The 14,395-nt window shown below is 38.6% G+C and overlaps 2 protein-coding genes and 1 long non-coding RNA gene across 3 annotated transcripts in view; 2 read left to right on the top strand and 1 right to left on the bottom strand.

The window, feature by feature from the left end:
• LOC126911089 (uncharacterized) overlaps positions 1-9,367 on the top strand; it is a 51,799-nt gene extending 42,432 nt beyond the window's left edge. Inside the window, exon 2 of the long non-coding RNA XR_007705656.1 lies at positions 9,224-9,367. This is a non-coding gene — a long non-coding RNA (uncharacterized LOC126911089). The remainder of the gene's footprint in view (positions 1-9,223) is intronic.
• Positions 790-7,105, top strand: LOC118277647 (uridine 5'-monophosphate synthase-like). Its single transcript, XM_035596539.2, has 3 exons — positions 790-1,216; positions 5,440-5,580; positions 6,256-7,105. The coding sequence occupies exons 2-3, from the start codon at positions 5,443-5,445 to the stop codon at positions 6,763-6,765; spliced, it is 648 nt and encodes a 215-aa protein (XP_035452432.1). The 5' UTR covers positions 790-1,216; positions 5,440-5,442; the 3' UTR covers positions 6,766-7,105.
• On the bottom strand, positions 8,051-13,785 carry LOC126910589 (tubulin beta-1 chain). The gene is made up of 2 exons (XM_035596113.2): positions 13,597-13,785; positions 8,051-9,847 (listed from the first exon to the last, which is right to left on the bottom strand). Exons 1-2 carry the CDS (start codon positions 13,651-13,653, stop codon positions 8,561-8,563), a joined length of 1,344 nt encoding a protein of 447 aa, XP_035452006.1. The 5' UTR covers positions 13,654-13,785; the 3' UTR covers positions 8,051-8,560.
• Between the last annotated feature and the right edge of the window lie 610 nt (positions 13,786-14,395).

The following is a 14,395-nucleotide window of genomic DNA, read 5'->3' as shown; positions in this document are numbered from 1 at the left end:
CACGCCGGTTTACCTATATCTATTGAAGGAATTTTTGTATGTCTGTGTGTTTGATTTTTGGTGTGATTTTTTATAGCTTTTAGAAATAGGTGTTCGGTCTTATTTCTTGATTTTTGCAATTTATTCTAGCAACACACCGCCAATGCTAAAAAATATAAAAAGAAATAAACAATAAATAATAAACTGTTGTTTTTTTTTTTGAGGGGGAAAATCATCCTATGTCTTCTCTCGCCTTGGGCGAGGCGAGAGGTAGTGTCAGACTGTTACTGACTAAAAACCACCCCGTTCCTACTCCTGCTTTTCGAACCGGAGCCCTGGTAAAGACTTCATATACCTAGCAATATTTTCTGAAATTGAAACATTGGGCACAGGTTGTATCTGGAATTCTTAGATAACGGAAAATTTTCTTGCACTAGAAAAGGAAAAGGCCTAAGAGAAATATTTTAAATAGTGTATTTCAGACAGTAAATTATTGAAGGAAGGAAGGTCTGATTCTCCTTGTGGTTGAATTACTTGAAGTTCCTAATTCAGTCAGATGCGCAGTAAATATCGACAGTTTTCTAAAAATCTTCCAATGACAGTTGCGACAATCTACTCTCTAACATTACGTGTGTACTTAGTGTAAAACCCGTTAACAGTTTTTTTGCGAATTCCAAGAGCCCAATCACGAGCATTAAACTAATTACGATGAAACAAAAACAGGCAGATCAGTGAGCAAAAACTATATCTATGCAAGTTGTGAACTTGTAACTTATTTCTTTAGAGTAGACTTGTTTATTTTGTATCATTATGTTCGTCTGATAGCTCACGGATACGACGTGTGTCCAGAAATATTCCATTTTAATATTTTAAAATCCGCCATTTTCTATTTTCACAAATAGTGATGTGGTACAATATAGACTATAAATAAAACTTTAAACAATAATCGATTAAAATAAGAACGCGAATTTAAAAATAAAATATTTCGCGACAGTTCCAGATTTAATTTCTAGAAAATATTTATGTAAATTAGCGGTTGTTTTGAGTGTTGTTTTTTTAATAAACAAGTGTGTCAATCGTTGGACGTCGGATTGAATAATTTGGTCCTAATTAGGGGTCCAATATCACTGATGCAGCGTCGAGGTTACTGTTTCGTGGATTTCCAAACTGTGCTAACGTTGGTGTGAGGATTCCTTTACTGCTTACCTACTATTGGTCGGAATTCCGTGAAGTTATCGTAAGTATTTTGCTTATAAAGTCAAGTACAATCTCTTGTTTATATTGACGCGTCATTTGTTTATTATCGAGAGAGCGTCGAGAGAAAGTTTTGTATCCTTGAGAAATGTATTTATAACGAGTGAGATTTTATTTTAATTAGCAAGTTGATCGATAATTGTTATTAACATTTGTATTGGTTTTTTAATTAAATGTAACTTAACGGCACTATTACTGGATCAACTTTTTCTTGACAAAACCTCGTTATTTCCAGTCCTTTCGAGAAAGCCGTCAATATTCAGCAATTGAATGCAATATGTCATTTTGGCACCTGCATCCTTACGAGCGTTCATTTAATTAGCTTTACTGACAGACAGACTGGTGGACCATTTTATTTTAATGCTTTAAAAGTACCGTCCTGTGCCTAATTAATTAAACTAAATGCTTTGATATTGGCAAAAAGGTTTGAACGTTAAAATGAAAGCATGCCATTGTATCATGAGTTCCATTTTAAAACAGCAGACAGTTTGTCATTGCAAGCTACATCACAGAAGATGCTTCAATGATGACTGCACTAATTCATAAAAAAATATTTGATGTAAGAATGCAGATTACAAAGTAAATCTTATTATCTAAAGTAAAGTCTAATGTACATAGAACCTGAACAAAAGGTACAAGCCTGTCAAGTATCAGTAGATTAACTGATAATCTAGATTTTGCTATTTCATAATTAAGCTATGATATTGGCACTGATACATGATACTGTATAGAGTAACCACCCACGCCCACTTTTCAACTAGGTAATTATTCATTAATCGATTTTAGACTTCTAGACAACTGAAGTGTTTCACACTAAAACCTAAAGATTTGTCAAGGTCTCAAAGAGGTATTTTATTTTTATTTATTTTTTTATCCTCGGCAAGGAACTTTAATCTTTTCTGGTGTTGCTGACCAACATCATCCATAGATGGACACCCCCATCCATGGTTCAGTCGGTTGATATCTTACCATCAAATGATCCATCTGCTTGTTTGCCCTTTATCTTAAAAATCAAAGCTTTACTTTCTCTGGCTTTTGCATATTTCAATTAGGGAATAGGGCCGCCAACCCACATTGAGCAAGCCTAATTGATGCTCACACCTTCTCCATATGAGAAGAGGTTTTGGTCAGCAGTGGCCACTATATGCTGATGATGTAAGGGCCGGCTTACTTTTACTAGATTCATCCATCCATCTGCCCTCCACAACTTGCTAAAATACCACACTCATATACACAAGAGATGTAACAACTAAAAAAAGACAATAATTTGTGATCGAGTCCCAGGTTAAGCAAGTGTAATTTATAAGTTAGTTAGCCTTCAAATTTGCAACGCCTGAAAAAGGCCGTTAAGCTGTATATAATATTTAAATTAAGACCTGTAATACCTTAACATGCAAATAAAGAATTTGATTTTGAGTTTGAGTTCGAACCTCGACACTCCTTGCTCAGTAGTCGCGCTTGTGGCCACTGAGGTAGCTTAAAAGATGTTATTGCATAACATTAAAGATCCTGACATCACTATAACGGACCTTAAATCGGCTGGTTCTGCTTAGAACCGCGTGCTTCACACGTGACCAACAAATGTAACATGCTCTATTAATAACTACACATACGTTATAGTTAATGGAATCTTTACATCATGAAAAGTTTCTAGGAAAAGGTTTACTTTATAGTAAACAAGTGGTTGCCATGGTAACGATGGTTAATATTTTCGATACCTACACAGTTCTTCTTGAAAGCGTTGTTCTTCATTAACCAAAGCTAAGTACGATTTGAAACTTCTGAAAAGAACATTTTCTCCATATACCTTTTTTGAAGGAGAGAAATCATCTAATTACTTCTCCCGCCTAGAATGAAGCCAGAGTGTTAGTCTCTTACACACTAAAACCCACTCCGTTCCTACTCCTGCTCTTAGAGCCGGAGCCCCGGTATCCCACTAGGCAGTCCACAGCTCAAGTCAATATACCTAATGCCCATGTTTTTCAAGGTGGCATGTATCACACTGGTAGCTTAGCACTTACCGGCGAAAAAGCTGTTGGGTTAAGAGATAATGGTGATCACCGGGGTGGTTTTACTTTAGTGTGATAAGAATCCCTCCCTAATCTTTTTCCCCATAAAGATAGGCGGCATTTGAAGGCTTCTCCACGTCATGAAAACTCCTTTTTTATGCTACACGCCAGTAAACGAGCAGTCGTATCACCTGATGGCAAGCAATCGCCGCCGCCCATGCACACTTGAAACACCAGAGACGTTACAAGTGCGTTGCCAGCTTTTTGGGGGTTAGGAATTTAAGAGTTGTTGGGGAATCGGGGATTGGGAAGATTGGGAATTGGGCCTCCGGTAACCTCACTCACACAACGCAATCATTGTTTCACGTCGGTTTTCGGTGACACCGTGGTATCACTCCCGTCGACGCATGGCTCTCCCACACTTAAACTTGACACCTTCACCGCTACTTATTTCCTCGTTCTATTACAGTATTTATTTCACGTATGTAATTTGACCAGTTACAATTAATATGTAAGCTGTACCTAATTAGATTTGATTATGTTTTTTACAATGAAGCTGAGGGGCAATGATCTCGTGTTATTGCCATCCTGTGAGTCTGATGTAATAGTTTCACATGTTGTGAATTGGTGCCATATATTTCTATTTAACTGGCTACTATTGTTACTTTTGTGTAGAAGAAGTTAAATAACACAATACAAAATACGAAATACCGTAAGGAGGCAGTAAGGGACAAAACCCAGGTTTTCAGGATAGCAAAAATAAGATGTTTTATTAGCAAATCTGACTGTAACTTCTGAAGTGTAAGTTGATATAAAAAGTGTCTATGGCAAAGTTCCTTATAGTTCCTTATATTTTATACATCATTTTTTATACAAATATTAATTGAAAATGTCATATACGGCCATTGATATGTCGAAATTCAAAGTCTGAATTCGTTTTTAGTCTGAAAACATTCTTATGTAGTAGAGACTTATAGCACAGAATACTACTCATAGTCTAGCAATAATGTTAAGGTCCCAATGGACCTTATGGACATCAATATGTAAGGTATACTGATGTACTTCCTATCGACTTACTGACTTCCACGTCATTGAAATATGTTTTAAACTTCCACCACATTATAATAAATCAGGTGACAAATGTGATACTTGGTGAATTCGAACCGGTTACACCGCGGAACTCTTTCTGACCACTACCTACTTGTATTTTATTACATACTTATATATATATCTCATGTGCTGTAACCTTAGTCAAGGATTTTGATATTAGTTAACATTGTGTAATGGTAAATGGTATTTTTTTACACGTTAAAAGCTGGATTAGTGGGTTCTATTGAGGTTTTAAATGTGTGTTGAGATACCAATCGTCCGGTGAAGTTTATCTTCCCGATTTCCAACAACCCTTTAAATTCCTAATCCCCAATAAGCCGGCAACGCTCTTGTAATGTACTATGTAACGCATAGACTATACAATATATACTGAGAATGTAACGCCTCTGATGCTTCGAGTGTCGATGGGCCGCGGCGATTGCTTACTATACCATAACAAAACCTATTGATCTTTTGGAACTTGTACAGTCCATATATTATGTAAGTGTAGTAACTAGATCTCACCACTATCGTCCTACATTAATTCGGTTTTGCGGTTAATTAGATCCATGTTATATGCGATCGGACTGACAAAATAGTCAGTCATTCTCTTCAGGTGATCAATAGTGGACTGGCGTTCTTTCTGTTTGTCTGGTAAATTCCTTGATCAACTGCTGTGTGAATAGTTAAGTTAGTGCTTATGTTTTCGGGAGCTTGATCTGTGTAGCGCAAAAGAATGTATTCTAAACTCCTATTATTGTAATTTTATGTCAGAATTCTCTCAGGCGAGAGGGAGTGTCAGACTCTTACTGAATAAAATTTTACCCCGTGACTAAACCCGCTTGGCAGTCCGCAGCTCCGGACGGATGTGAGAATTGATCCTGGTTGTTCGTAGTCAACTCTCTCGAACACTTGACCAACGGAGAACAGCAAGAGAAATGCACTGAGCTTTAAAAATATAGATACTTTACCTAATATTACCTATATTAAATTAAACTAATTAAAGGAGTACACAGTTGACTCGTCTGCTCTTGGCAACCTATTAAACGCTAAACACATTTCTAAAATATTGATTAAGTACTTACATTTCTGTATTTATGTTTTCCAGACGATGTTATCGTTGGAAGAGCTAGCGGTCCGCCTGTTCGACGCCGGGGCGGTGCGGCTGGGGGACATCGAGGCCAAGATCGGCAGGCGCACGCCCATCTACTTCGACCTACGAGTCGTCGTGTCCCATCCGCAGATTATGGTACATTGTATTTTATAACCTTTTTATGGGTGAAGCCCGCTACCACCGACAATACCGCTGCAACGCTTGTAAACCAGGATCTACAGTAGATACAACATGAAAACACCGGAACACTGAAGTACGGCGCGTTCCAACGTGTATTTTATAATATGTTTTATTAAGAGAGGTCCCATGTAATACCTATGCCTGAGCCTATTTATCTACTGAGAAAATTTTCGAAAAGCCAAAACAGCTTAGCAGTTGCTACTTTGCCCGACCCGGGAAACGAACCCGAGACCCTTTTCGACGTGTTGTCGCACTTGCGACCAATGAGGCATGGTCTATAGAGAAACTGTGAATATAATGTGCGAATAACACAGGCTCGGCGTATTCAAATTGATTTATTTATTAATGTACAGGAAATAAAATAAATGCCAATTAAACTCGTGTTGCAAGATTAGTAGCTGTAAGTAGCTTAGTACCTAGTTACCTGCCTACATAAAAGTTAATCTATTTGCAGGTCGTAATTAAATCGTTGCAATTGTAAATTAATATGTCATCTAAGTAGCTCATGCAAATACTTACTTAAAATAATAAAGATTTAAAATACTGCAGACGTATTAATTACTTAGATGTTCTCGAAAATAAAACTAATTAATTAGTAGAAATTAAACATAAAATAAATTAATGTTACAGCTTTCGGTGGCCCAACATTTGGAGAAGCTCGCGAAGGATATAAATCATGAGCTGCTGTGTGGCGTGCCGTACGCCGCGCTCCCGCTCGCCGCCGTCATGTCCGTCAACACAAACACGCCAATGATCATGAAAAGGAAAGAAACAAAAATGTACGCCACGAAACGAATCCTGGAAGGAATCTTCGAGAAAAACCAGAAATGCCTAGTTGTAGAGGACGTAGTGACATCTGGTGGCAGCCTTATGGAAACTGTTAGCACATTACGTTCCGAAGGCTTGCAAGTCACGCACGCCGTAGTAGTTCTCGACCGCGACCAAGGTGGCGCTAGTGTGTTGAAACAGAATGGTATTCAAGTAAAATCAATTTTCACTTTGACTGGTTTACTGAGAATCTTGAATGAAGCCGGTAAAATAAGCGATGAAACTGTTGATATTATTCTAGACCATATTAAGGAATGCCAGTTTAGCAACCTGGATTTCATGAAGGACAACTTAGAGATTATGTCGGTTTGATATTTTGACTTAGGATTTTAAGATAAAAGTTTGGTAAATGAAATAATTCAACCACATATTCTAACTAGCAATCTAGAATACCAACCAGCACCGCTCAAGAATATTTTACCGACTACAATGATGACAATTATGTCTTTACATAATAATTAATACATTAGAATAGTAAATAAGTAAGCAGGTACTAAGTATTTGCCTAAATAATGTATTTCTATTTAAGTAATGTAAGAAAAAGTAATTACAGGTATAATATCTTAAAAGACGATTATTTTTTATTTACTGATAATTTTGTAATGTAAGAATAATGTTTGTAATAATTATTTAATAAAAAATATTAAATTAAGGCCTAAATGTGTTTGTAAATATCTCCTGTCCGTTCCTAATGTCTTCTTGGCTAGGTATTATGACCTCATCGAGCTCAAATAGGGGAGAGCAAGTTAGGGAATCAATAGGTAGGTACTATAAGTTCCTAGGTATCCTAATAATACTAATAGTAGTCAGCTAGTACATCCAGTGACTGATAGTAATTAGGTATAGTAGATGGGTCCTATATACCTATTCCTGATTTCAGTTTTCTATATAGTAGGTAGGTAGAGGAAACTAAATGTCATAAAACGTCTCAATAGCAATATTAATTACTTAGGTATAAATTATAAACAAAATAATAACAGAATTACGTACCTAAACATCTATTTATATAAATGAAGCTGTTTTACCAGTATTTTCCTGTTTTGAAACTAATTAGACTAGGGCAGATAGGAACCTTTGTATTTTATAGCTAATGGTGTAACAATTCAATGTGTAGGTACCGGCTAATGGGCCACTGCACCGTTATCCCGCTGATGAGGAAACGACTGACGTCCGGTCACAATGCAAATGCTAATCGTAGTTCTATAGTTATGTAGACCCTCGACTCAGTGCCTATTCGATGTTGAATAATGTGGTGTGTACCTTTGCCTAAATTTTTATGTACCATAATGATGAACTTATTGAAATTATGTTTCCCCAAATAAATAGGTACCTAGTTTTGCGATGGTCTAGGTCAGAATCTAAGTTTCAAATTGATTCTATTAGTTCGTAGTTTATGTTCATGTTTGATGAACTATTGACTATTATACTGGCAAAGTGCTATTACCTACATGTACTTCTCTGCCTACCCCCAGCATAGCAAAAGCGTGATGTTTTTGATTACCTGTCTGTAAAATGTACATGTGTAAAATGGGTACCTAGTCCCTACATTTTAGTCATATATCAGGGTAATTTGCTCAAATAAATGAAACGATTGAAGTAAAATCATTGTAGTTTATTACATACTCACTGGAATATAATAATAATTAAAAACCTTTGATCGATTTCGAAATGTTGTACTAGCTTCTTAGTAAAAAGCCAATGAATAACACAATATCTGAACAGTATCAAACAAAGTATTAAAATTAAACTTAGGCATTAAAAAATAGTTCAGCCTTATCAAAAAAAAGATCTTTTCCTTTGTGTCATCAGTGTGTCGACAGCACTGTGTTGGTAGTCAGGCGAAGGGCCCACGTCGCTGGGGGAACCTGTTTACAGCCATAAACATCCGAGAGTCGCCCTTCGATCAAGGAAAACACACACACGGGAATGTAGACGCGACGTAACCAACATGTAGGAACGTCCTACGTAACAAAAATTAAGTCAACGACGGTACAATTACACGGAAATACTAATGCAAATCAAAAGACGTCCCGTGCGACGCGCCGGACGCTCGGATCGGGGAGCAGGGGTATTATTAGGGTGTTGGGGGGACAGGGGGTGTGAGTGCTTAGTTGTCTTCGATCTCCTGCTCCTGCTCCTCGTCGAACTCTGCGTCCTCGTCGGCGGTGGCCTCCTGGTACTGCTGGTACTCGGACACCAGGTCGTTCATGTTGCTCTCCGCCTCGGTGAACTCCATCTCGTCCATGCCCTCGCCAGTGTACCAATGCAAGAAAGCCTTGCGCCTGAACATAGCGGTGAACTGCTCCGAGATGCGCTTGAACAGCTCCTGGATGGCGGTCGAGTTGCCGATGAAGGTGGCGGCCATCTTGAGACCACGGGGCGGGATGTCGCACACGGCGGTCTTCACGTTGTTGGGGATCCATTCGACGAAGTACGACGAGTTCTTGTTCTGGATGTTGAGCATCTGCTCGTCGACCTCCTTCATGGACATGCGGCCACGGAAGATGGCGGCCACGGTGAGGTAGCGGCCGTGGCGGGGGTCGCACGCCGCCATCATGTTCTTGGCGTCGAACATCTGTTGGGTGAGCTCGGGCACGGTGAGGGCGCGGTACTGCTGGCTGCCGCGGGATGTCAGGGGAGCGAAGCCGGGCATGAAGAAGTGAAGACGGGGGAACGGCACCATGTTGACTGCCAACTTGCGGAGATCCGCATTCAGTTGACCAGGGAACCGCAGACACGTCGTCACGCCGGACATGGTGAGCGACACCAGGTGGTTAAGGTCTCCGTACGTGGGTGTGGATAGTTTGAGCGTGCGGAAGCAGATGTCATATAGGGCCTCGTTGTCGATACAGTAGGTCTCGTCTGTGTTTTCTACTAACTGGTGGACTGATAGTGTGGCGTTGTAAGGTTCTACTACTGTGTCTGACACTTTGGGCGAAGGTACAACTGAGTATGTGTTCATAATTCTGTCGGGATATTCCTCTCTGATTTTGGAGATAAGAAGTGTGCCCATACCGGAACCAGTGCCGCCGCCGAGGGAGTGTGTGAGTTGGAAACCTTGGAGGCAATCACATGACTCTGCTTCCTTGCGTACGACGTCTAATACTGAATCGACTAGCTCAGCGCCCTCGGTGTAGTGTCCCTTGGCCCAGTTGTTGCCGGCGCCGGACTGGCCGAACACGAAGTTGTCCGGTCGGAAGATCTGTCCGAAGGGTCCCGAGCGCACCGAGTCCATGGTACCGGGCTCGAGGTCGACCAGGATGGCGCGGGGCACGTACTTGCCGCCGGAGGCCTCATTGTAGTATACGTTGATGCGCTCCAGCTGCAGGTCGGAGTCGCCATGGTAGGCGCCGGTGGGGTCGATGCCGTGCTCGTCCGAGATGATCTCCCAGAACTGGAACAATCATAGCAACACATTAATTAAATGAAACAACTTAAGGAGTAAGAAGTTATATAAGCAGAAAGTTACGGTAAGTATAACAATAATGTATTAGCACAAGACACGACTGTGTGCGTAGGATGAGTCACGGTCGCCCTGGCGACGGGGTTCGCAACAAACGGCGGCTCCCGAGGCGTCGCCTCGACATTAACATATTTACGAGGTCGACGTTATTGATTGATCCAACCCACTACCATAAAGGTACATCAACTATTTAAATCACGTCTTGTACCAATGAATACGTATAATTGCAGCAAAAACATTACGGCCGCCCACTTTCGTGTTTATGTCATGTTGCCTTAAAAGAGGAGAGCGCGGAGCAGGTTTCTCGTTTGGTCCGACAGCTTGTCGAACAATAAATCAGACAGGTCGGGGTTGTGTGCACACTCGGTTCGCGTGCCATTTTTAGGACGAATCACGCATAATTCTCGGTACAAACTACAAACACAAGTCATCCATTAACATTGCTGCGAGATTTTATCGCGAATCAATTGAGAGGCTTTCTAGGTAAATGAAACGCAGTGAATAGAGAACAGACGATACGATCAGTTGTTGACTCATTCGTAGCGAGATTATAATAAACTTTTTTTAACATTGCAGTCACGTAACTCGGTACCATTATTTTCAGAGGTTACTAAGGCTAACAATAGGCAATGGTTACGACTGAAAAAGGATAAGCTCGGTGGTTACTCAGACAGAACGCGAACAGAATGTGCTTCATATTAGGATTGTGTAACCTCCGATACATATAAAATTAACTAATAAAGGTACTAAATCAACATTTACATAACCATCTAGATCTTATCAATAATGCTGTAAAGATTACTTTTATCGGAATTAAAAGAAAATGAAGTAATCGTTGAGTGTGCGTCATATTGGTGGACGTGATGCGAAAGCACGCATATCACGTCTTCATCATAACATTTAATATAGCGCCTTGTTGGTAGGGACATAAGTAGCACACATTATGTACCTTCAAAGAAGCGCATTGCTTTTAACATGGACATTTTACAGTTTCATTACATTTTATCGGCGGAAAATCAGTCGATTCGATACGTGGATCACGCTACAAAAAGCAGGTCAACGCGGAAGACGCATGGGATTGGCTCAGTTGGTAGAATCACAGACTGGCACGGAGACAGTCGCGTGACGCCGACAATTACCAACATTGACATGCAAATAGCTATGAAAGTTTTGAAAAGTACGTCTAATAAGCATTTAGGTAAATCTGGCGACAGTGAATGTATGTGGCGTGATATTTCTTGGATATTAAGTAGGCTAGGCGAATTATTATACTAAAGACAGTTTTTACTTAAATCTTCTCTGCTAAACATTTTTCAAAAGACGTTCAAGATGTTTAAGCTTTCAAAAACACTTTACATTCTTTAAAAGTGAAAGATATCACAGCTTTCCGCTGCACGACTTCTATTTGAAGAATGCTGGCATTTTGCCAGATTCTGGAAAAATCACTTCCGACATTTCAGATGTTCTATATATTTGTGTATAAATACCTAATTAGCGATCACAGGTAAATTTAAAATATTATTCATTCATTATTATTGTGAATACTTTAATATCGTTTTTAACTAAAAGGTTACTTTGTAAGTACTTTATCATGATGCATTATTAGATATTTCATTGATATCAGTAAATGCGTCATAGATAGGCCCGATAAATATGCACTTAACTGGAGAAAACTGAGAAAATTAATAATTGAAAATACTGCAATAGTTAAAATGTTACAGATACCTAGAGATCCAATCGTTTAAACGTTTAATTAATTGGTATTAATCCAATTGTCTTTGAAACGAGAAGATGTTTTAAATGCCGTAAAGTCTTTAACTAGTTTAAGTAAATTACGTTTATAAATCCGATAGGTAATCATTCTGTTAACTTTATTAATTTAATTGGCTCAGTCACGTGTTTGTCCAATTAATCTTGTTAAATTAAATGCTATTATGCTATCTATGGCTAGTCAACTAGGTATGTACCTTTAGATTATAGATAATTACGCCATCTTAGGATTATTGTGGAATTAGGTCGATTTAATCCCTTTCCTAGCTTTGACGTCACGTGGTAAGACTGAAGAATCTTACTAATTTTACATTGGGAAGAGACATGATCGATTCATGTTACTACAATGGCCTAAAAATATTTTTTCAGTAACTTTTTTTGTATCATGTCGGGTTCTAAGAAAAAAAAATGTATTGTTCGCAATTCAATTGCGTATCTATTGTAAAGAGGTACAAGAATGGTTCAACCAAGAATAAGGTCGCATCCTACCAGGTGTCTGACAAGCCGAATATACTTTTATTTTATCTGTGGAACCTATATTCGTGACATCAAAGGCTGAATAAACATAAAACCAGTTCCTGATTGTATAGAAAACGTCACAGGATAGCTTTCTTGTCGTAAACTTGCTTCTACAAACATGCTAAAGCCGTGCTATTTTGGCCACCACGGAAGAGCGCCGGTCAACGAACTCCGGTATCCTATACCACCACTAACCATACACACCTATTTAAATTCATAATTAACTTTTTGCTATACGCGCATGAAATTAAAATCTGCAATTATTACGCGCGAGATTTTTTATTGGTTTCTTTCGGACGATATTCTTTTTAGTAATAATGAAGTAAAAATTACTTTTTTTTTGTGTTGTCGTTGTTTTTACCTTTAATTTATGCAGTTATTTGTTTCTTTGTAATTGTTTGTAAATAACGCATTGTAATTAAATAACTGACAAGTTAAATGTAATACTAATAAGACAATTGAATCTTCAGTGAAACTTTTTTATAACTAAAAAAAAGTCCGCGGCAGATGTTAAAACATTTGGCGAACCGCGGATCCAACGGAAAAGGACTCGAATTTCGAACGTTATAAACGGCGGCCTCTGATTGGCCGTCCCTTATCATGGGCGACGCGAGCCGTAGCCTTGAAAGCCGGGATCCAAACATGCGCGCCCTTTATTATTTATAACGGTTTTTTTTCGGCGGGAATTTAGTACATACGGTTAATACCTACCGGTTTTATTGAACATAGTAGGTATAGTTGTATATTGACAAAGTACACTGATATGTATTTTAGGGGTACCTACCTACAACATAGAATTACAGTAATTTATTAGTCTTTGTTTCAAAGAAGGTGGAGTACTATAAGATTATTCGCATCAGACGGTATTTGTAGCCGATATAAAGTCACAGATGCGTAACACAAAAATTATAAGAAATCTTCATGAGTCAGTGATCCGCCTGACTTCTTGATCGTCATTCGCCAACCGGCGAGTAACACGTGGAACTTTGCGACCGACTGCTGAAGCTACAGCCTACGTATCGATCGATACCTGAGGACACTGGGTGCGGCTTTCACTAAAAACTCTCCTTTACGTAATATTTACACGTTAAAATGATGACGTGACACTATAAATGAGAATCATGAGAAAACTGACACGATACGTTGCGCATTGTACGAAAAGGTCGAAATGTCTTTCATTCGTGACCACACCCACTGACTCGAAAATACGTCTCAAACTCGTCCACCGTTAATTGAATACAATCTAAACTAATTTCACGTGAATTAATAAAGGAAACTGTCGTCAATTGTTTCATATTTCTAGTCGTGGCGTGAGGCCGGCGTCACAAAATGCCGGCCGCCGTACCCACGTTCGAAATTAGACATTTCAATAAAACAAAAGAACTGCTTACCTTGGCTCCAATCTGGTTACCGCATTGTCCGGCCTGGATATGCACGATTTCCCTCATTTTGTTTTATGTGAACTTATTTTACTTAGTAACTATAAAATTTGTATTTCTGCTCCGCACGCACCACGTACTCTCGTGGTCGCTTGAAGAATAATTTCGTTCCGTTTCGTCCGATCGACCTAAGCTACGGATACAGTAGTGCTGCGCAAATCGAGTGGGGCGGTTTTATCGATAAAAATTGTCGCATTGCGACATACTTATTTACAAATATAAATTTTTGACTAATTCGATCATATAAGTAATATATTTGAATTTTATAATAGAAACATATTTTTGCATTTAATTGTTTTCTTTTCAATTGGAAAACCATCTTTGTTCGTTAACTAAAATAAAATGCAGGATGATAATTTAATTGGTCTACCGGTCCCTTTTGAAAAGATATCAGTAATATTATGTGCAATTTATATTTATATTATTTTATACAATTTAATTCGGATAATTGGTTATTTACTAATGAGTCCTATTTGAAACGTATTATTTTGGATAAAAAAAATAATAATCCAACCAAGTTCAAGATTTTAATTAGTTTACTAGCAATGTGTATCTGCTTTAATGCTGTGTTCCCTTTCTAATCAATTCCACATAATATTATCTTTCAGTTTTATAAGTTTTGTTTAATAAAAGTGTATTAAATTTTACTTTATACATTCGTCGAAGATTTGTGAATAAATAAAGCTGTACAAGAACTTAAACGTTTTGCGCGCCGCATTTGGATACACCTAGGGAAATTGAAAGTGTGTTG

The sequence above is a fragment of the Spodoptera frugiperda genome, chromosome 10, assembly GCF_023101765.2.
Source record: "Spodoptera frugiperda isolate SF20-4 chromosome 10, AGI-APGP_CSIRO_Sfru_2.0, whole genome shotgun sequence".
NCBI lineage: Eukaryota > Metazoa > Arthropoda > Insecta > Lepidoptera > Noctuidae > Spodoptera > Spodoptera frugiperda.
Note: the sequence above shows the minus strand (reverse complement) of the source record. Positions and strands in the feature narration are given on the sequence as shown.

What these genes read in the sequence shown, in the direction of transcription:
- LOC118277647 (XM_035596539.2), top strand. Translation starts at nt 5,443, where the DNA reads ATGTTATCGTTGGAAGAGCTAGCGGTCCGCCTGTTCGACGCCGGGGCG. An exon ending in TGTCCCATCCGCAGATTATG is followed by an intron (nt 5,581 to 6,255) that starts GTACATTGTATT and finishes TTAATGTTACAG; the next exon opens with CTTTCGGTGGCCCAACATTT.
- LOC126910589 (XM_035596113.2), bottom strand. Translation starts at nt 13,653, where the DNA reads ATGAGGGAAATCGTGCATATCCAGGCCGGACAATGCGGTAACCAGATT. An exon ending in GTAACCAGATTGGAGCCAAG is followed by an intron (nt 9,848 to 13,596) that starts GTAAGCAGTTCT and finishes TGATTGTTCCAG; the next exon opens with TTCTGGGAGATCATCTCGGA.